We start from the raw sequence: 22,332 nt of genomic DNA, 5'->3' as shown, positions 1-22,332 counted from the left end.
GGTGTTTGGGAGTCATTAGGTTGTTTATGAGTGTTTATTTCTCCCTTTGGGTTGTCATTTCTTTATACAGTATGGCACAGATGCAGCATTTGCAAGGATATTTTCTGACTGCATTTTGTAATATTTGTAAAGTCAAACAATGGTCATTCTGTTAACTTCTTGTCTGACCAATGGCAGACTGGAAATATTCGCTTATCTGGAGAGGCTGTGACCACTTAAAGTTAACTCACCTCGAGTTAAGACATTTGATCAATCCAATAACCTCTGACCAGCTCAAATCCTTTGTAGTGGAAGTTTTGATTAAAATTTAATTCTGATTAGCATGTGTTTTCAAAGCAAATTATAAGTTGTCTTTATGCAGTTAAAATGTATTATAAAGAGATAAAGGACTCTGAAAATTAAGTTTATTTTACTCTCCAATTTAAGACAGATGTCTACTGGGATGTTTGTTCATGAAGCAATAAGATTCTCAAATGAAACAGTGCCTTCAGATGTCTCATTTTAATTTGATTGAAATGAAAGCTTTAGCATAAGTTCTGCCGGGAAGACTCAATTACTACGTCACCTATTGCCTTCACTTCTATCCAATCATATTCTTATGCTCACTGTATAAAGCTCGGTACTTACACATGTTTGAGTTCGCAGATACTGAAGCGACGATTACCCCCATCCTCCCCACCACCACCACCAGGATGGTCCTGTCCATACCTCCCGGGGGGGTCGGCTGCGCCCCCTGCTTTCGTCATCAGGCAGGAATTGCAGATCCGATACCCTCGGATTATGCACTACGGGCGGGGCCTATGCCAAATGACTTTGTATATTATCAGCTTGCTGAGCTGTCAATAAATGTACGATTTGTTGAAATAATTCTCCCGAGTCTTTCTGGTAGAACTACTCAGAAAATTACAGCAACAGCTTGATATCTTTAAATGTAATTATTGAAAGAAAGAAAGAAAGAAAGAAAGAAAGAAAGAAAGAAAGAAAGAAAGAAAGAAAGAAAGAAAGAAAGAAAGAAAGAAAGAAAGAAAGATAGATTGAAAAAAAGTAAGTTTCACGACTTTTCAATCAAGCTGTTTAAGTTGTGTTCATACTTCAGCGAAGTGCCGCCAGGCGGATCATGCAGTCTCTTTTTTTCCATCACTTTCATGTCTGGTATTTCCTGATGGATGGAGGATTGTCTTATATTTGATATATTTTAAAGTTAAATATGTATACCATTATATACAGGTACAATACCAACAGTAAAGCATGGTGATGTACTGTGTGGCAAGTCTGAAAATGACAGTCCACGGACAGTCATCACACCTGAATTTGAAGAGGAATTGCCAAGAAGAGTGTGAGAAACCCCTCAAATCCAGGTGTGCAAAGCTTATCACATTATATCCAGAAAGACTGAAGGCTGTAATCTCTGCCAAAGGTGCTTCAACTATGTACTGAGTTGAGGGTCTGAATACTTACGCATTGTGAAATTTCTGGGGCCTGTGTTGATTGAATTATTATTATTTACTTTTTTTTTGCAAGGCAAAGCGTGTATGTTCCGTTTTATTGTCATTTATTTCCATCACCCTGTTTTTATGCACATTTTGAAGTATTGCATCAGAAACGAGTGACGGTAACACCAAATTTAGGAAAAAAGTATCACTTGACGTGGTTTTTGATTTGTGCGAAAAAGAGTTAATGCGAATAATGGGAGAAGGAAACAAATTTGCCGAATTAATTCTGACGTGGCGAAAATTAAACACAAGACTGTGTTTTATTTACTGTTGGTTACCGATACCACCATCAACAGCTCTAACAACTTGACTGAAACGCACCTAATTCACATTTGTTTGTTTGTATTATTATTATTTATTTTTTTTGCAAACTTTGGAAAGATTCACTTGACGTTTGGATGGATAGAGTTTTGGTTTTCCTTGTTTGTTTCATTAAAGACTGTTTTTGTTCTCTATTTCTTTCATTGTGTGCTTTGTTACTGAAAGCAATATTACAAAATGATTTGAAATAAGTATCTTATATACTCACCAAAGCTGCATTTATCTGATAAAAAAATACAATAAAATTAGTAATATTGTGAAATAATATTACAATTTAAAACAAATACCAAGTTCTGTCATGAAACTCTATGGCGCAGCCTTCCGACCTTATCCCAAGTCCTTAACCCAATATGCTTGCAATCACATAAATGATGTTCTACCAGAAAGACTCGGGAGAATAAATACTATGACAGTTATCCATTTATTAACAACCCAGTAAGCAATAAAGTTCTTTGGCGTAGGCCCCGTCCGTAGCTCGCAATCTGAGGGTCCGGACTCTGCATATCCTGCCTGAAGATCAAGGCAGGGGCGCAGCCGACCCCCGTGAGGTATGGAAGGGACCATCCTGGTGGTGGTGATGGGGAGGATGGAGGGAAGGATTCGACTTGGAGGTGGTGGGGAGGATGGTGGTGAATAGGAGCGTCAGCATCTGCGAACTCCAACATCTTTTATGCATGAGTGTTATATGTGATTGTAATGTTACGTCACTTTACCTTTCATCTATCCAATTAAGTCTTCCCGGCAGAACTTTATGCTAAAGCTTTCATTTTCATTAAACAAAGTTCTGGAGGAGCACGTTCAAATAATCAATCCAATCAACTTGTCATCAACAATCATCATGTCAATCCTATCAGCAGGTAGCATATATATATTCACTCAGTCGACTCACCTACATTCCTCTACACCCCTCCCCCCCCGACTCCTCACTCTTGGCTTGTTCCTTCCACAGCCAGGAATATGGGGGAAGTACTCTGGGTCTGGAGCCCTCACCTCGGACAGCACGCCAAATATGCATACCGTTTATTGTATCCGAATTATTTGTAAGTGTGAACTCGTGAATGCTCTATAGGGCACAGCTGATTGGTTCCCACTGTATTGGTAGTCAATGAGCTTGCTGTTCAACATTTGAATTCTTGCTTATTGTGTGCTGTAGCAGTTTGCAGCACGCTTTCAGAAACCCTCCACCTTCCCCAGCTCCACCTGTATATCATAGGGAGTGGTTCATGTATGCTTGTACAGCAGCAGCATATTGTGCTTTCTCAACATATTAACATTGTCATACCTATTACCATGCCAAACTCTCTGAGAGTTTTCATGACAGAACTGTTTTCTATTTTAATGTATTTTAAAATGTAATTTATTCCTGTGATGGCAAAAATTAATTTAGTCTATAGTGTCACGTGATCCTTCAGAAATCACTCTAATATGCTGATTTGGTGCTCAGTATTTTTGTTGAAACCATGATATAGTTTTTCTCAGGTTTCTTTAATGAACAGAAAGATTTTAAAAAAAAAAAACTTATTGAACAGGTTTATTTATTTGTTTATTAATTTCATTGTATAAATGAAATCAAAAAGTTACTTTAGAAAGATTTTTTTTACAGCTTATCCCTTTAAATGTAAAGGTTTGTTATAATTTTCACAATTTTCTAAAATGCCGTCTTTGCATTATCCCACATGAGAAATGTGCATTATTGTTGCAAAAACAAAACAACCCCCCCCCCCCCCCCCCCACAAAAACAGACTAATTAGTGACACTTAAGCCAATTAGTTATACCATAATCTCACATTAGTGAAGCAAACACCACTAATGAATGTCTTTTCTCTCAAGGCTATTTAGATACCTGAGAATCTCTCCTGTTTAATGACACCTCTGGAGGACAAATTGACAATATATTGCCCATAAAAGATTACCATTCAGGATTCACAGTGATCCAGAACTGTGAAGCTACAGCAAAAACTGCAGGGAAGACATTAGTGCGGTCTGCACTATCTACAAACCATCACAACATTGTTGCATGTATGTATATGAATAACACAATCCTTGTAACATGTTATGTTTATATTTTCATTCTTGTTGCTGAATTTGATAAAGGCTTCTGTCATCAAATAACATAGATGTTAGAGGTGAATTGTAAAGCACAGGCTGTTTATGACTGTTTCTCACAGGAATCTGCCTGGTTTCTCGTCCTCTGAAAGCAAAGAACGCTACAGTCAAGTTAAAGGAAGGACGGCCATGCAGAATGCCAGCAATTCTCCCCCCAACAACTCCCTCATTCAGCCTGCAGGATTTTACATTGTTGCCTTGAGTTCATTGCCTTACAATAACATCTATGTCATGTTCCTCACTGTGCTCTATGTGATCACAGTTAAATGCAATGTCTTTCTGATCATCATCATTTTCTATGACCACCGACTGCATGTCCCAAAGTTCATGGCTGTTGGTAATCTGGCTTTGGTTGATCTTGTTCTCAGCACTTCTCTTGTGCCTGGCATGATAAAGACTTACCTTGTTTTAGACAATTTTGTGCCATTCAAACTGTGCCTTGTGCAAATGTACATTTACTATACTTTTGTATTCCTCGAGTCGTTTTCCATATGTGTTCTCTCTTATGACAGATTCATTGCGATCTGCTTGCCTTTAAGACAGGAGTCTATAAACACAAACACTAGAATGGCTTACATAATTGGTGCAGTTTGGTTCTTTGGTCTTACTACAGTACTCTACGGCACTTCATCCATCCTGCCCCTCTCATTTTGTGGCTCTCTTAAGGTCAACAGCTATTTTTGCGATTATACTCCTGTTTTAAGACTCGCTTGCAGCGATACGACGCACCAATGGAATTTTGCCACTGCTTTAACTATACTCTTCATGGTTGCACCTTTGACTTTTATTTTCTTGACCTACACTGGTATATTAATTGCTGTATTTAGAATGAAAAATAATCAGAGCCGTTATAAGGCGCTGGCCACGTGCACTGAACACCTCGTGTTAGTGGCCTTATTCTTCATTCCAATTTTAATTATCTTCAATATTGGATTTTCTGGAACTATTATAAACCCAAATGTAAGAACGGTGTGCTTGTCTTTGTCGTCCCTCATCACACCCTGTGTGAATCCCATCATTTACTCATTGAAAACTAAAGAGATTCGAAGCAGGATTTATTCGTTGTTAACCCGCAGACTGTCTGTTCATCCTTTGTAAAATGCACGTTAATGTAGAACATAATTGTGATTCAACTGATAATTTCCATGTTATTAATATTATTTTGGAGCCATTCTGTGATGCTTCTTTGTATTATTTTGTAGTTTAAAATGCATTGTTTTTTATTTAAATCTCCCAAATCTACATTTGCTCTGCATGTAACTTGTAAAAATGATTTTGCTTGATCAACTTGCACCATTTAAAAGTCAAAGAAAGCACATCTCCATGTTTTCTCTCATTGTGCTTGATACTGTACGCAGCCAGTTTTTGTTTGCGCTTTGCATTCAAAAATCCTTTAAATAATGCAAATTCTTGAAGTTCAAAAATAATTTAAGAATGGATGGACAGAAAGAATTTAAGTGTGTGTCAGTGGGGTCCAACCGCCCATCAACAGTTTGTTTACCCATATTCTTCTTTTATGTTCAGCAGAAGAAATTCATACAGGTTTGGAACAACTTGAGGGTGAGTAAATATTGACAGAATTTTCATATTTGGGTGAACTATCCCTTTAAGACAACAATAAATTATATGCATGAAATATGTAGAAAAACAATTTTGACTTGATTTCGTGAACAAGCGCTTCAGTCCATTGCTATTTTCTGATATAACATTGACATCTAGTGGATAACGATTGTAATTACATGTACTGTCATTTTACCTACGTCGATGAATAGACTCGGACTTTTACAAATGTAACACATTTCCTGTTCGTGATATGAAATGTGCCCGGCTAGACAAGTTATGAAACCTTTTTGAAGTAAACTCTTGATATCATCACAAACTGCAAAGGCAAGTTTATTTAAATATTACACCTTTAAGAGTTTTTTTTTTTTTTTTCTAGACGCGAGCGAATAACGAATAAGGTACTGACATACGACCGGTTTGTTTACATACAGTTTCTTCGATCGATATAATAACACACACACATCTTTAAATTATCGTTTTTCTGACAGTAGCCTATGGCTTCGGCTCCTTCCCCATCCCCTCACAACCGGAGCAGGAGTGAGGATGAGGATGAGGATGATCCAGTGGATGGGATGATCTCCAGGACAGGCTGTGCTGAGCTGCATTACGCTCTGCAGGACTGTATGGCTGAGCATCAGGACTGGAGGAAGTGTCAGACTGAGGTTCAGAAGTTTAAGGAGTGCATGACCACCTACCAGAACACTCGAAAAGAGCAGCTCCTGAAGCAAAGGACATCAGCTACACAATCTGCCTGATGCAACGGCCTCTGTGACTGTTACAGAATAAAACATATCCATCTAGTTTTCTTAACAAAATGCGTAGTGTCATACTTCATGAAAGGTGTACTTTTCCAGTAACAGTTACATGTTAATGTATGCTATAGGCCTACATAACATATTTATTACACAATGACCAGAAAGATGCTTTTACACTGTAGTCTCAGACTTTTGGATATGTCTTCTTGTGCTGGTTAAATATTAAACTCCACAATTTTTTAATATATATAGGCTACTTTGGTTTGAGCAGGTGTAGCCATTTTGCAATGTGCTCAGGTGCTATATTTAATTTAAAAACTGGACAATTGTATTAAAGAAACATTGGTGTTTCATTTTTCCCCTTTCAAAATATGTTTAAATCGGTCTCGTTTTTTTAAAAAAGTGGGCCAATTTAGTCCCAAGCATTATTGAAATAGTACACTTACAAGTTTACTACAAGTACACATTGATATTAGTATACTTACTACATAAAGTATACTTAAAAATATACTTGAACAACACTTAAGTATACTTCATAAAATGAACTTGAAGTATACTTCTTTTTCGTAAGGGAAGGTCTAAGCTGATCATTTGCTGGCTGACTAGTTTCATGAAGGGGGAAAAATATCTGACAGCCTTCAACAGGTAGGACCAGCTGGTAGCCGATTTGCTGCTAATCCAAGATGTTTCACCAGCTAACTAACCAGACAAGCCAGTGACTAACTAGACCAGAGGTGTTCAATCCTTCTCCTGTAGGGCCATTGGATGTAGGGCAAAAGGAAGTGCACAAGACTGTCCCATGTCTTAAAAATGCTAAAGAGCAGTGCCCTGAACGCACACTAAACCCACACTATTCCACTTCGGAACGGGTTTCAAAGCTAAGCATATCCCATCATGCATCCTGTTTGGGAACTCATGCCCCAAAATATCGAGACGTTGAGGAAAACATTCCACTGCAAGTTAAATTAATTAGATATTACATATAATTTGGTAGGAAAACAAAGTGTTTCACATTTTATTGGTGCGAAGATGAGTACCGGTATGCTGCAGTCTGTGTATTTCATTTGCAACTGTGTGCATTATCTTTCTAATGATAATTTAATGACCCATCGTCCATTCTTCATTATAAGATGTTCCTTTGTGCAACAAATAGTTCAGATGAGCAACTAAATGCCAATGAACATGTAAAATAGAGTCTTGCTGGTTTGAAAGCTACAGGCCAGATGTATGTGTATAAGATACGCTTAAGGAGACACACAAGCACAAGCCAGCAGCTATCAACCTGAACATCCATTAAAGCTAAGCAGGTTTGATCCTGGTCAGTATCTGGATGGGAGACCTCCTGGGAAAACTAGGTGGCTACTGGAATAGGTGTTAGTAAGGCCAGCAGTGGGTGGTCATCCTGTGATCTGACTGGGACCTAACGCCCCAGTATGGTGTTCAACTGTACTGTAAAAAGTCTCCTCTGTGGTTAATATAAACCCCAGAGAGTTCTCAGAAAGACTAGGGGTGTTGCATAAAATAACACCATCCCCCCAAACCATTGCAGATAGTTAGTTAGTTTCAAATCAAAAGTGATATATACTTTATTTAGTTCTTACAACTTGGAACTATTTGACACCACTTTAACTCCATCCAACCATTTTTGAGTGCAAGACAACCTAATAGAAAAAAGGCTTTAAGGTCATACACAAGCACACATAATCTGAATATAGGCCTATTGTCATTTCACGAGTTCACACTTACTTGTAATTAAGTGGAGTAAAGGTTATGCGTATTTGACGTGTTGTCCGGGGGGACTGCTCCGAGCTCGGAATTTGGCCCAAACCCAGTGTACCATTTGTTGTAAATGGTACACTGGTACCATTTAACTACCCGGTTATTGTAAGAGTGGTTAGGACTAAAAGTGAGGAGAAGGGGTGGTGGAGGGATGCTGTTAAACTGTCAACGAACGGAGGTAAGTCTGCTGTATACATACCTCTTCTTTTGGCAATTGATTGATTAACTGAGTAGCCTTCCTGATAATGTTCGGGGCTAAGACTCACTCTCCCAGTTTAAATAAAGACACTCAAACATTCATATAATGCATCTCATAACCTTATAAAATTATATGCACATGAAAATTAAATGCACATGATTATCCTTGCTTAATGTTCTGAGGTACATCCTGAGGTAACTAGAGAGTATTTCAGTTCCAGTTTGGATCCAGGCTTTTATGAAGAATTCAGATGACCAATACCTGTGAAGAGACGGCGCCAACTCCTGCGAAGACTTCAGATGATGCAAACTCTGAATCAACGTGCACCAATGCTAAATTTTCTATGTCATAATCATCTGTTAACAGACAGGTATTCATTACTTCAATGAGCTCATTGTTTCTGCCTTAAATTATTACATTGTTTAAATTAATACATTTTTAGCTAACTGTGATTTGTATTTGTACATTTCTGAAATACATAAAATTTAATTGAATTGAATTATTGAATATGTGCCTTTCATATGAAACTTCATTTTGCTAAGACTCTAAATGATTTAAGACCTGTTGCTCTGGCATTATTGGCGATGAAATGTTTTGAGAAATTTGTCAGGCATGTACAATATTTTGGTTTTTATCTCGCCATACATCAGTGCTGCCAACTCAAGCATTTTAATAATCATAATAGGAGATAAACTCATCTATACCTGATGAAAATGCAAATGATGCAAGGTGACTTAAATTCCAGATCCTAACTGTTTACTGTTTATTTACACGACAACTGCGTTTTGGGAGCCTGCAAATGTAAACTTTTGAAAAAGGGTTTCAAAGTGCACGTTTTCCAAAAGTATAACGTTATCGTCTCTGTGTAAATGCGGATCTGTGTGAATGAGCATCATTTCAAAAATGGTGTCGTCTGTACGTGAAAATGTTTAGTTTTTAGTACATCATTGTTGTGGAAACGTATACTCAATAAATCTTGTTAATAATCGGGGGCTTTGTCTCTATTTTTTTTTATTTATTTTTTCTTAACATTAAGATGTCTTTTTGAGTTTGGGGAGATCAATTAGCTCGCCCTGAGGACAAACATGTTTACATTGTGTTTCAGCTAAGGTCATTACCTCTTACCCTCATGAGATGAGAGCAGCTTGGGGCTGATTAGGGCAAAAATCATTCACACAGGCTAGACCTGATTTGTTTTTGCCTCAGATTTGCTTTAATAAGACAGGCGAATGAGTCACTTTGTCAATGTTGTCTATATTTTGTCTGTTGTTTATTTCTCCCTTTGGGTTGTCATTTCTTTATACAGTATGGCACAGATGCAGCATTTGCAAGGATATTTTCTGACTGCATTTTGTAATATTTGTAAAGTCAAACAATGGTCATTCTGTTAACTTCTTGTCTGACCAATGGCAGACTGGAAATATTCGCTTATCTGGAGAGGCTGTGACCACTCAAAGTTAACTCACCTCGAGTTGAGACATTTGATCAATCCAATATCCTCTGACCAGCTCAAATCCTTTTGTAGTTTTGATTAAAATGAATTCTGATTAGCATGTGTTTTCAAAGCAAATTATAAGTTGTCTTTATGCAGTTAAAATGTATTATAAAGAGTTAAAGGACTCTGAAAATTATGTTTATTTTACTCTCCAGTTTAAGACAGATGTCTACTGGGATGTTTGTTCATGAAGCAATAAGATTCTCAAATGAAACAGTGCCTTCAGATGTCTCATTTTAATTTGATTGAATTACTCAAAAAATTACAGCAACAGCTTGATATCTTTAAATGTAATTATTGAAAGAAAGAAAGAAAGAAAGAAAGAAAGAAAGAAAGAAAGAAAGAAAGAAAGAAAGAAAGATAGATTGAAAGAAAGTAAGTTTCACGACTTTTCAATCAATCAAGCTGTTTAAGTTGTGTTCATACTTCAGCGAAGTGTCGTCATGCAGTCTCTTTTTTTTCTCAGTCTTTCTCCATCACTTTCATGTCTGGTATTTCCTGATGGATGGAGGATTGTCTTATATTTGATATATTTTAAAGTTAAATATGTATACTGAAGGGAGTGGATTGGAATCCACTGCTGCTTCAATGTATATGTAATGAGTGATTATAATCAAGGTATTAATCAATACTTTTCCTTCTAAATATCAAATGAGTTGAATGACTTCTCTGAAGATTTTACTTTGTTATAGAAGTTACCAGTGTGATTACTGAAATGTTCTTTTCATGTATTCATTAATGTCAGTATTTGATATCTGAATGCAGTAACATTGCTTGCCTATTTATCCCAGCTTCCAGAAATTAAATAGGGACTGGTTTTGTGTTTGAGAAAGATCTTCAACATGTTAAAACACATAGGGGTCATTTAAGTCTATAGTTTAAGGTACTATTTGTCAGTTAAAGCCTGTAGTTTTCATTTAGGATAAAGTGTCCTATCCTGAGAGAAAGAACTTGTTATCTTGATGTTTTGAGACGAGACTCCTGTTTATAGTTAGAGCCTGGCCAAATCCAACCTTGGAAAAGATGTGTGCCGGGTGTGTGTGTTAGTCTTCTTGCTTACAGGTTAAGGAACCACTGGCATTGTTGGAGATTGACTGAGTTGTTGTTCGAGACATGCTGGCACCCAGCAATCCAAATTTGCGACCTGGAAGGTCATGACGTGCCTAACTTCAGGGTCCGAGTGTCAGCGGCATAATCTATGGAGATATGCTTCTGTCTATCTGTATATGTGTGGAAAATTACTATGTTTATCAATTTCTTGGCCAGTAAGAATCATTCAGCCTGTAAGCAATGACGTAGCTTAGACCTTGGAAATGGTATAACTGCTGTGATCTTTGTAACTGTAAGTGGGGCGGCCTACGAACTCCTGTGTGAGTCTTGAAGCTGACTTCTGCTGATGAAACTGCAAACTATCTTCAGTAAAACTTTTCTTCAATTTTTTTATAAATCTGACTCCGGGTCTTCTTTGAAACATCTGGTCCTTGGGTCCTAAACTGTTAACCCCTAACAATACCATTATATACAGGTACAATACCAACAGTAAAGCATGGTGATGTACTGTGTGGCAAGTCTGAAAATGACAGTCCACGGACAGTCATCACACCTGAATTTGAAGAGGAATTGCCAAGAAGAGTGTGAGAAACCCCTCAAATCCAGGTGTGCAAAGCTTATCACATTATATCCAGAAAGACTGAAGGCTGTAATCTCTGCCAAAGGTGCTTCAACTATGTACTGAGTTGAGGGTCTGAATACTTATGCATTGTGAAATTTCTGGGGCCTTTTGGTTATGTTATGTATTCTCCTGCAATCTCCTGAGTTTTCCTTGTTTGTTTCATTAAAGACTGTTTTTGTTCTCTATTTCTTTCATTGTGTGCTTTGTTACTGAAAGCAATATTACAAAATGATTCGAAATAAGTATCTTATATACTCACCAAAGCTGCATTTATCTGATAAAAAAATACAATAAAATTAGTAATATTGTGAAATAATATTACAATTTAAAATAAATACAAAGTTCTGTCATTAAACTCTATGGCGCAGCCTTCCGACCTTATCCCAAGTCCTTAACCCAATATGCTTGCAATCACATAAATTATGTTTCATTAAACAAAGTTCTGGAGGAGCACGTTCAAATAATCAATCCAATCAACTTGTCATCAACAATCATCATGTCAATCCTATCAGCAGGTAGCATATATATATTCACTCAGTCAACTCACCTACATTCCTCTACACCCCTCCCCCCCCCCGACTCCTCACTCTTGGCTTGTTCCTTCCACAGCCAGGAATATGGGGGAGTACTCTGGGTCTGGAGCCCTCACCTCGGACAGCACGCCAAATATGCATACCGTTTATTGTATCCGAATTATTTGTAAGTGTGAACTCGTGAATGCTCTATAGGGCACAGCTGATTGGTTCCCACTGTATTGGTAGTCAATGAGCTTGCTGTTCAACATTTTAATTCTTGCTTATTGTGTGCTGTAGCAGTTTGCAGCACGCTTTCAGAAACCCTCCACCTTCCCCAGCTCCACCTGTATATCAGCTATGGGAGTGGTTCATGTATGCTTCAGCAGCAGCATATCGTGCTTTCTCAACATATTAACATTGTCATACCTATTACCATGCCAAACTCTCTGAGAGTTTTCATGACAGAACTGTTTTCTATTTTAATGTATTTTAAAATGTAATTTATTCCTGTGATGGCAAAGATTTATTTAGTCTATAGTGTCACGTGATCCTTCAGAAATCACTCTAATATGCTGATTTGGTGCTCAGTATTTTTGTTGAAACCATGATATAGTTTTTCTCAGGTTTCTTTAATGAACAGAAAGATTTTTTTTTTTTTTTACTTATTGAACAGGTTTATTTATGTGTTTATTAATTTCATTGTATAAATGAAATCAAAAAGTTACTTTAGAAAGATTTTTTTTTTACAGCTCTTCCCTTTAAATGTAAAGTTTTGTTATAATTTTCACAATGCCATCTTTGCATTATCCCACATGAGAAATGTGCATTATTGTTGCAAAAAAACAACAACACAAAAACAGACTAATTAGTGACACTTAAGCCAATTAGTTATACCATAATCTCACATTAGTGAAGCAAACACCACTAATGAATGTCTTTTCTCTCAAGGCTATTTGGATACCTGAGAATCTCTCCTGTTTAATTACACCTCTGGAGGACAAATTGACAATATATTGCCCATAAAAGATTACCAAGTTAACATTCAGGATTCACAGTGATCCAGAACTGTGAAGCTACGGCAAAAACTGCAGGGAAGACATTAGTGCGGTCTTCACTACAAACCATCACAACATTGTTGCATGTATGTATATGAATAAGACAATCCTTGTAACATGTTATGTTTATATTTTCATTCTTGTTGCTGAATTTGATAAAGGCTTCTGTCATCAAATAACATAGATGTTAGAGGTGAATTGTAAAGCACAGGCTGTTTATGACTGTTTCTCACAGGAATCTGCCTGGTTTCTCGTCCTCTGAAAGCAAAGAACGCTACAGTCAAGTTAAAGGAAAGGACGGCTATGCAGAATGCCAGCAATTCTGCCCCCAACAACTCCCTCATTCAGCCTGCAGGATTTTACATTGTTGCCTTGAGTTCATTGCCTTACAATAACATCTATGTCATGTTCCTCACTGTGCTCTATGTGATCACAGTTAAATGCAATGTCTTTCTGATCATCATCATTTTCTATGACCACCGACTGCATGTCCCAAAGTTCATGGCTGTTGGTAATCTGGCTTTGGTTGATCTTGTTCTCAGCACTTCTCTTGTGCCTGGCATGATAAAGACTTACCTTGTTTTAGACAATTTTGTGCCATTCAAACTGTGCCTTGTGCAAATGTACACTTACTATACTTTTGTATCCCTCGAGTCGTTTTCCATATGTGTTCTCTCTTATGACAGATTCATTGCGATCTGCTTGCCTTTAAGACAGGAGTCTATAAACACAAACACTAGAATGGCTTACATAATTGGTGCAGTTTGGTTCTTTGGTCTTACTACAGTACTCTACGGCACTTCATCCATCCCGACCGTCTCATTTTGTGGCTCTCTTAAGGTCAACAGCTATTTTTGCGATTATGCTCCTGTTTTAAGACTCGCTTGCAGCGATACGACGCACCAATGGAATTTTGCCACTGCTTTAACTATACTCTTCGTGGTTGCACCTTTGACTTTTATTATCTTGACCTACATTGGTATATTAATTGCTGTATTTAGAATGAAAAATAATCAGAGCCGTTATAAGGCGCTGGCCACGTGCACTGAACACCTCGTGTTAGTGACCTTATTCTTCATTCCAATTTTAATTATCTTCAATATTGGATTTTCTGGAACTATTATAAACCCAAATGTAAGAACGGTGTGCTTGTCTTTGTCGTCCCTCATCACACCCTGTGTGAATCCCATCATTTACTCATTGAAAACTAAAGAGATTCGAAGCAGGATTTATTCGTTGTTAACCCGCAGACTGTCTGTTCATCCTTTGTAAAATGCACGTTAATGTAGAACATAATTGTGATTCAATTATTATTATCCATGTTATTAATATTATTTTGGAGCCATTCTGTGATGCTTCTTTGTATTATTTTGTAGTTTAAAATGCATTGTTTTTTATTTAAATCTCCCAAATCTACATTTGCTCTGCATGTAACTTGTAAAAATGATTTTGCTTGATCAACTTGCACCATTTAAAAGTCAAAGAAAGCACATCTCCATGTTTTCTCTCATTGTGCTTGATACTGTACGCAGCCAGTTTTTGTTTTCGCTTTGCATTCAAAAATCCTAATGCAAATTCTTGAAGTTCATAAATAATTTAAGAATGGATGGACAGAAAGAATATAAGTGTGATAACAATGTTATATATTCACAAAATGTTTACACCTGTGAAAAAGCTGCCAATAATGTGAGTGCAATGTTGATCTGATTAAAACTGTGGCTTTTGATTGTCCATGTTATTCAATTCCTCTGAAGCTTTATTTTATATATATATATATATATATATATATTTTTTTTTTACATAAAGTCTTTCTTTTAACTGCTCTGTTTAAAACTTTCTTTACCCTGTATCCTATGTCTCTGATTAAAATCAAAAGCTGCTTGGTCTTCAAAGTGCAAAGCTGGTGCCATGTTTAACTACTTCAACAAGGTCAAAACCGTTGGCTCAATGACCAGCATTTGTTCAGAAAGTTAACCTAACACAAAGGGATTTAGTTCACCCAAAAATGGAAATTCTGTCATCATTTACTCACCCTCAAGTTGTTTGAAACATGTATGAATTTCTTATTGAAGTGATATTGACAAAATAATTCCCATAGCCTACTATGGAAATCAATGGGGTCCATTAACTGCTTGTTTACCCATATTCGTCTTTTATGTTCACCAGAAGAAATTCATACAGGTTTGGAACAACTTGAGGGTGAGTAAATGTTGACAGAATTTTCATTTTTGGGTGAACTATCCCTTTTAGACAACAATAAATAATATACATGAAACGTGTAGAAAAACTATTTTGACTTGATTTCGTGAACAATTCAGTCCATTGCTATTTTCTGATATAACATTGACATCTAGTGGATAACGATTGTAATTACATGTACTGTCATTTTACCTACGTCGATGAATAGACTCGGACTTTTACAAATGTAACACATTTCCTGTTCGTGATATGAAAGGTGCCCGGCTAGACAAGTTATGAAACCTTTTTGAAGTAAACTCTTGATATCATCACAAACTGCAAAGGCAAGTTTATTTAAATATTACACCTTTAAGAGGTTTTTTTTTTTTTTTTTGACGCGAGCGTGAAAGAAAAACGAATAAGTTACTGATATACGACCGGTTTGTTTACATACATTTTCTTCGATCAATATAATAACACACACATCTTTAAATTATCGTTTTTCTGACAGTATGGCTTCGGCTCCTTCCCCATCCCCTTCAGAAGTTTAAGGAGTGCATGACCACCTACCAGAACACTCGAAAAGAGCAGCTCCTGAAGCAAAGGACATCAGCTACACAATCTGCCTGATGCAACGGCCTCTGTGACTGTTACAGAATAAAACATATCCATCTAGTTTTCTTAACAAAATGCGTAGTGTCATACTTCATGAAAGGTGTACTTTTCCAGTAACAGTTACATGTTAATGTATGCTATAGGCCTACATAACATATTTTTTACACAATGACCAGAAAGATGCTTTTACACTGTAGTCTCAGACTTTTGGATATGTCTTCTTGTGCTGGTTAAATATTAAACTCCACATTTTTTTTATATATATATATATAGGCTACTTTGGTTTGAGCAGGTGTAGCCATTTTGCAACGTGCTCAGGTGCTATATTTAATTTAAAAACTGGACAATTGTATTAAAGAAACATTGGTGTTTCATTTTTCCCCTTTCAAAATATGTTTAAATTGAATTGGTCTTTAGTTTTTTTTAGTTTTTTGCATCTTTCTGTATTGTTTATCTTTTGTGGTTTCCCTTTAACAACAACAACAAAAAGTTTCCTAATGACATCATCCTGCATGAAGTGACATAATTTTGGAGGGAATACAACAGCACAGCACATTAGTAAGTTTAGTAGTAGATTTGTCTGGTATTACAGTATGTGCTGCTAGTTGGAATTGGGGAAAAAAGGTAGCCTAATTGTGAGTTTATCCCTCACAATTCTGACTTTTCCCCCCACAATTCCAAGTTTATAACTCACAAGTTTATACCTAAACTTGGAATTGTAAGAAAAAAGAATAAACTCGCAATTGTGAGAGAGAAAAGTCCGAATTGTGAGAGAAAATTTGCAAAGTGGCGGAAACAAGCTTCCACAATGTTGTGTCTGAGCTTTACTAGAGCATACGTCTGCTTTACTCTTTTCTAGAAGTACGTCCTTAAATTATAATACAAGCATGTTTATTTTTTTTAAGTTACGGAGATCAAAAAGTATACCAGAAGTCACTGATGTGTGTAAATAAACAAATCACAATTAATAAAATTAGCAATTACAATTAATTGTTACATAGGCCACTGGACTGTGTGTGAGTACTCTTACTCTGGCTGTTTAGATATGAAGAGGTACCTATCTGCCCCTCATTTTTAATTGACTGTGACTGATTTCTTTTAATGTCAGGCCTAGCAAAGCATAAAACGTGAGTGTGACTATTACATTAACAGAACCACTTCTGCATCTAATAGTTTGACTGAACATTTGAAAATTGTTTATGCATGGGGTTCATGGTATTGTTTATAACTGACTGTAAGGAATGTCAGTAATTTAAGTTTAGTCTGATGACCACTAGATGGCACAATTTTAAGGGGTATTTAGGTGGATATAGTACATAAGGCTTATAGTCATTCAGGTAAAGTGTGCAATAAAATTCAATTGAATTCATTGTAAAGTAATTTCTGTTGTAATTTATTATTAAACGTTTAAGAGTTTTGCCACACAGAATCTATGAGGTCTTTCTTCTGTGTTTAATTTATTTCACTTATGCACAGAATCCTGAATTTAATGTACAATCAAAGAAATGTTTTAACATTATGGTGAGTAAAATGGGACACAATATACATTTTTGGATGAAGTAAACCTTCTACTACTTCAACTACTTTCATCTACTTTGTGATCTGTAACATCTGTTATTTAATTTGACATTTGTAAAGTTGGAAACGATCCATTTCACTGTGAGATTGTAACACTATCATACTGTAATGCTCTAGTAGTGTAACATAGATCTGGTTTAGATCATATTTGACTAGATGCAGACAGTTTGTTGCTTTTTAAGGTAATACAGGTCTGATATTGGACCAGTTTCTACTGGCATCCCTCAGGGCTCAATTTTAGGACCCTTACTTTTTAGTCTTTACTTGGCCAATTTTTATAAACTCTAGGTATTAAGTATCACCTTTATGCCAATACGACGACACACAGATTCATTGTTAACAATCATTTTGGCTAACAATTTTCTTTGTTTAAAGGTGCATTGCGCAAGTCTCTGAGTTTTTGCAGAACTATGCCCCCTTCTGGCGACACGCGAAACTGCAACCAGAGTTGTGCACGCGGTTACATGGAGTTTGCGTTGGGGTTTGGGATGAACTAGAAGCAGGTCTCTTTGAATCCATCTTCTACTTTTGCAAAAGTCGCTCGAGTTGTCTTCGCTGATGCGGATAATGGCGGCGAATACACAAACCTGCCAGACATAACCAGGTGAGCGTGAACGCGCATGACGTCACGCCCAGTCGATTCCATCCCGAATCCCTCTTATTTATTTTACTGTACAGGATTATAGAGGCAATCGCAGTGATCATAGAAGGGCTCATTCAGCCCATCAGGCAATTGTTTAAGCATGTATGGGTTAGAAAAACGGGTATTTTTAACATGAAAAGTTGCTTAATGCACCTTTAAACGGTGATAAAACTCAAACTTATTGGTTCTCCTCATCAGCTCCATAATTGGCCAAACACCTCTTATCATTGATGGTTCAGTGCTTGAGTTTTAAAAGAATTTAAGGAATCTGAGTGATCTTTGATTCTTCATTGACATTTGACCCTCATGTACAAAATGTGGTAAAGACTTCTTTTTTTCTTTTCTTTTTTTTGAGTTATTTCAAAATTGTGTCTAATGCTATCCCTTAGTTGCAGAAAAGTTCAATTAATAGGATTTGTTTCTTCTCATCTTGATTAATGTAATGTGCTTCTTACTGGGATTTCGAAAGCATACTCTAAATAAGCTACAGTATGTTAAAAATTCTGAAGCTAGAATTTTAACTTGGACCAATACAAGAGATCATATTATTCCCATTTTGAAATCATTGCATTGGGTACCAGTCAAATCTGAGTTGGTTTTAAAGTTATTATGCTCACATACAAAGCACTTCATGGACTGAGTCTGGTAGGCCTATTTACCTCAGCTTTTAACACCATATATTCCTAAATAAAGTCTTCGCTCTTCTCAGCATGGTCCGTTGGATGTCCATCAAACACAGTTATGTTCCATGGCATGGGTGACAGAGCTTTTTATCTGCTCCCAGGTTGTGGAACCAACTTCCAGTTGAAATATGGGAAGCATAGTGTCTTGGAATTTTGGAAACATTATTTATTTTAATTTTTTTTTGATTAGCTTACTGTTGATTGTGCTAACATTGTTGATTTCTTGTTGTTTTAACACACCAATGTACTATTGTTGGTTTATTTGGTGACTTCCTTGTATTTGAGACGTAAAACCGAGGTCCTTAAAAGGTCTGTGGTCATTAAAAATCCCAGGATGTCCTTCGAAAAAGAGTAGGGGTGTAACCCCGGCATCCTGGCCAAATCTGCCCCTTGGCCTCTGTCCATCATGGCCTCCTAATCATCCTCATATACTGATTGGCTTCATCACTGTCTCCTCTCCACCAGTAAGCTGGTGTGTGGTGGGCGTTCTGGCGCAATATGGCTGCCGTCGCATCATCCAAGTGGATGCTGCACATTGGTGGTGGTTGAGGAGATTCCCCCCTTCCATATGTAAAGCGCTTTGAGGTCTCAGAAAAAGCGCTATATAAATGTATAAATGTAACAAATTATTATTTTTACCTTGTAAAGCACATTGAGAAGCTCCTTCAAAGAAAATAAAGTTATTATTTACCCTTTAATATATTATGTCTTATTCTTTCATTTCTTTAGTGTTTTTGCTTACAAATGTCTGTGATGCAGCGGCCTAAATTACAAATCCAACTTCAGATTTTGGAGTGAAATTTCCTTGGTGATGTCACTGTAAATTACAACAAAGGAGCCACACAAATTCTGATCAAATATTTTTATTTGAGCATTGTGACGTTAAATTCTAATCACACATGAGAAATTTGTACAATTATTTTATAATATCTAAACACCAAACCAGCCAATCCTGATAATTTGTTAAATAATGATTTGATAAATGATTTTAGTTACATAATATAGTTTGTCCAATATTTAAATGTAAGAAATAGTATCAGGTTTCTGTCATACAATCATTAATAATAATAATAATAATAATAATAATAATAATAATGCGACAAGGACCTGTATTTATTTTCTCTGTTTCACATTTCTTTCTGAAATAGTGTTCACCTTGCGTCGTTTGTACAATTCTTTTATGGATTGCATGACCTCCTCTGTCTTTAGAGTGTATATGATGGGATTCAGCATAGGTGGTATTATTTGTGTCAAGGAATTGTTAATTATCCGGGAGTTTTGATCAATAGATGTTGAAATGGATTTAACATTTACACTTAAAATTGGAAGATAAAAAATTGCCACTAACATGAGATGTGAGGTGCAGGTTTTCATGGCTTTGATGCGATCAGCACCATGAGCAATCTTAAGCAACGCTGCAGCAATGCAACAATATGTGAGGGTTACCAGTATCACTGGCATGCAAATCAGAAGACCAACACAAATATATGCCAAGAGATAATTTATGAAATTATTATTACAGGAAAGGCTGATGACAGGACCGTGATCACAGAAATAACTATTAACCACATTAGTTCTACAAAAAGATAGTCTGTTGACTAAACCCACAAGTACAGAAAAAAAAGTCACAGAAAAAATCCACATACCGCCTATGATGAATGACATGGATGTTTTGGTAACAACTGCATGGTACTTTAGAGGAAAACAAATAGCAACCAGTCTGTCATAAGCCAAGGCAAGTAGAGTCAAAGACTGCAGATTCATGAAATGAAAGACAAAAAACATATTCATCAAGCACTCTTCATATGAAATCTCCTGGCGCTCAAATAAAAACATGTCTATGAGTTTTGGAATCAAAGCCGAGCTTCCACACAGATCAGAAAGGGCCAGATGGAAAACAGCAATGTATTTGGCTGTGTGAAGTCTGCGGGCCAAATAAATGATAGACATGATAAATGAATTCCCTAAAACAGTCACAACATATACAAAACACAAGAACACATAGTAGTATTTTGCATGTGGCATATTAGAAAAACCATTGATGAAAAATGCTGCAGGACGAACAAAAGTCTCATTTGCAGAGGAGTTGCCTGTTGTCTGGAATGCTGTGTTACCTGTGATAAAGAACTGTTTTTAGATCATTAACAGAATATTAAAGTAATGATTTCAGTGTATTTGTCAGTATTGCTTGGCACCACGATTCATGGAATAACCCTTGTCTTTACAGACCAGCCTTCCTAAACAGTTTTAATGAATAAATACAGTACAGTGTGTCTAAAAAGTACAATACAAACGAATACGGGAAGAACTTTTATATTTAGAAAATCAGACTGGCACAAGATTAAATATGCTGCACTTACAATTTATGCTTCAAGTAACACAAAACAAACACTGTTTCACCTTCAGTAATTCTATAACATTCTGTAATACAATGTGATAATTACATTAAAATAAATGTACAGATGAGAGGGATTCCATAGGCCTACTATAACTGGAACACAGTTGGTATTCTAGATGAAAACATGATCATTTTTTTGATAAGCTTTTTCACAGATGCCATAAACTCCTTTGTTATAAATGTGTAGTTTATAGGGTTAAGCATTGGAGGAAGTGCAGAGGTCAGAGAAAGAATAATTATTGTAGTGTTGATGCTTACAAGGACCTGAAGTACATATTTTAGGCAGATGGGCACATAAAATACAGCCACTAATATTAAATGAGCAGTACATGTCTTTGTGGCTCTTTGTGGGGTTGTGATTCTGAACAATGTCACAGCAGCTATGCATGTATATGAAAAGATCATACAAAATACTGGAAACATGATCACCTGAAACAAAACACTTATGATGACACAGCTTGGGAAAACAGACCTGTGATCACAGAAATGAAGGATTATGACGCTAGTTCTGCAGAAAGAAAGTCTAGTCATGAAAACTGCTGCCGTTATTGTTTGCATCAGTGCCAATGTCCATAAAGCACCAATTATAACAAGCATTGATCTATGGCTCACAATCATATGATACCTCAGTGGTAAACAAATAGCTACTAAACTGTCAAAAGACAGAACAGTGAGAGTTAGTGACTGCACTGAAACAAATAACATATTGGACATGCACAATCCATACGGGATCAACTGATTCCCAAACAAAACTGCATCCAGAAGCTGAGGGATAACAGCGGTATTTTCACAAATGTCAGTCAGTGATAAATTAAAGACAGCGATATATTTAGGAGTGTGAAGATTTCTCTCCGTAATGATAACAAACATGAGGCATGAGTTTCCTAGAAAAGAAATAAAGTAGGCAATAAACAGGAATATATAATAATATCTCATGTGAGGTATACCAGAGAATCCAGCAGACAGGAAGGAAATATTCCTGTTTCCAGTGACCTCTTGAATCATGTTCAAATGCTTTTTTTCATCCAGTCTGGGCAGAAAAGCAATTTTACAATTTATATAATAATAATAATAATAAAAATGAATAAATAATGAATATGATATACTCACAGTTAGGCCTTAGTGAGGTTTGCTCAGGCTGGAGACTTTCCCTGATTTATTATATATACTGAATAAAGCAGCGTCAGTCTCTTCAGCCTATCACTGACTCTGACAGTTTCCAGCAATGCCACACCTCTAGAGCTGTCATCTAGCCAATCAAATCACAGCACAGACAGTAATGAT

General features: G+C 36.5%; 5 protein-coding genes across 8 annotated transcripts; 3 read left to right on the top strand and 2 right to left on the bottom strand.

Moving 5' to 3' along the window:
• Positions 1 to 4,049: 4,049 nt before the first annotated feature.
• Positions 4,050 to 5,018, top strand: LOC311285625 (olfactory receptor 10A2-like; the record flags this gene model as incomplete). Its single annotated transcript, XM_084401359.1, has 1 exon — positions 4,050 to 5,018. One exon carries the CDS (start codon positions 4,050 to 4,052, stop codon positions 5,016 to 5,018), a length of 969 nt encoding a protein of 322 aa, XP_084257485.1.
• A 675-nt stretch (positions 5,019 to 5,693) lies between these two features.
• coa4 (cytochrome c oxidase assembly factor 4 homolog) lies at positions 5,694 to 6,485 on the top strand. Of its 4 annotated transcripts, none has more exons than XM_084401346.1 (2): positions 5,694 to 5,807; positions 5,975 to 6,485. In XM_084401346.1, exon 2 carries the CDS (start codon positions 5,978 to 5,980, stop codon positions 6,236 to 6,238), a length of 261 nt encoding a protein of 86 aa, XP_084257472.1. In that variant the 5' UTR covers positions 5,694 to 5,807; positions 5,975 to 5,977; the 3' UTR covers positions 6,239 to 6,485. The 4 variants fall into 4 exon arrangements, with proteins under 4 accessions (XP_084257472.1, XP_084257470.1, XP_084257471.1 ...); XM_084401344.1 differs by having other exon boundaries at positions 5,701 to 5,807; positions 5,972 to 6,485; XM_084401345.1 differs by having other exon boundaries at positions 5,721 to 5,881; positions 5,972 to 6,485.
• Positions 6,486 to 13,256: 6,771 nt separating this feature from the next.
• Positions 13,257 to 14,225, top strand: LOC311285451 (olfactory receptor 10A2-like; the record flags this gene model as incomplete). The annotated part of the gene is made up of 1 exon (XM_084401104.1): positions 13,257 to 14,225. The coding sequence occupies one exon, from the start codon at positions 13,257 to 13,259 to the stop codon at positions 14,223 to 14,225; it is 969 nt and encodes a 322-aa protein (XP_084257230.1).
• A 5,538-nt stretch (positions 14,226 to 19,763) lies between these two features.
• Positions 19,764 to 20,855, bottom strand: or42a9 (odorant receptor, family 42, subfamily A, member 9; the record flags this gene model as incomplete). The annotated part of the gene is made up of 2 exons (XM_084400011.1): positions 19,764 to 20,764; positions 20,846 to 20,855. The coding sequence occupies 2 exons, from the start codon at positions 20,853 to 20,855 to the stop codon at positions 19,764 to 19,766; spliced, it is 1,011 nt and encodes a 336-aa protein (XP_084256137.1).
• Positions 20,856 to 21,135: 280 nt separating this feature from the next.
• On the bottom strand, positions 21,136 to 22,053 carry LOC311284796 (olfactory receptor 1M1-like; the record flags this gene model as incomplete). Its single annotated transcript, XM_084400010.1, has 1 exon — positions 21,136 to 22,053. The coding sequence occupies one exon, from the start codon at positions 22,051 to 22,053 to the stop codon at positions 21,136 to 21,138; it is 918 nt and encodes a 305-aa protein (XP_084256136.1).
• Positions 22,054 to 22,332: the final 279 nt, after the last annotated feature.

Source organism: Rutilus rutilus, assembly GCF_951802725.1.
Source record: "Rutilus rutilus genome assembly, chromosome: 25".
Taxonomy (NCBI): domain Eukaryota; kingdom Metazoa; phylum Chordata; class Actinopteri; order Cypriniformes; family Leuciscidae; genus Rutilus; species Rutilus rutilus.
This window is presented reverse-complemented; position numbering and strand designations above follow the sequence as displayed.

Bases quoted from the DNA above. Each gene is read 5' to 3' on its own strand.
- coa4 (XM_084401346.1), top strand. From the start codon at position 5,978: ATGGCTTCGGCTCCTTCCCCATCCCCTCACAACCGGAGCAGGAGTGAG.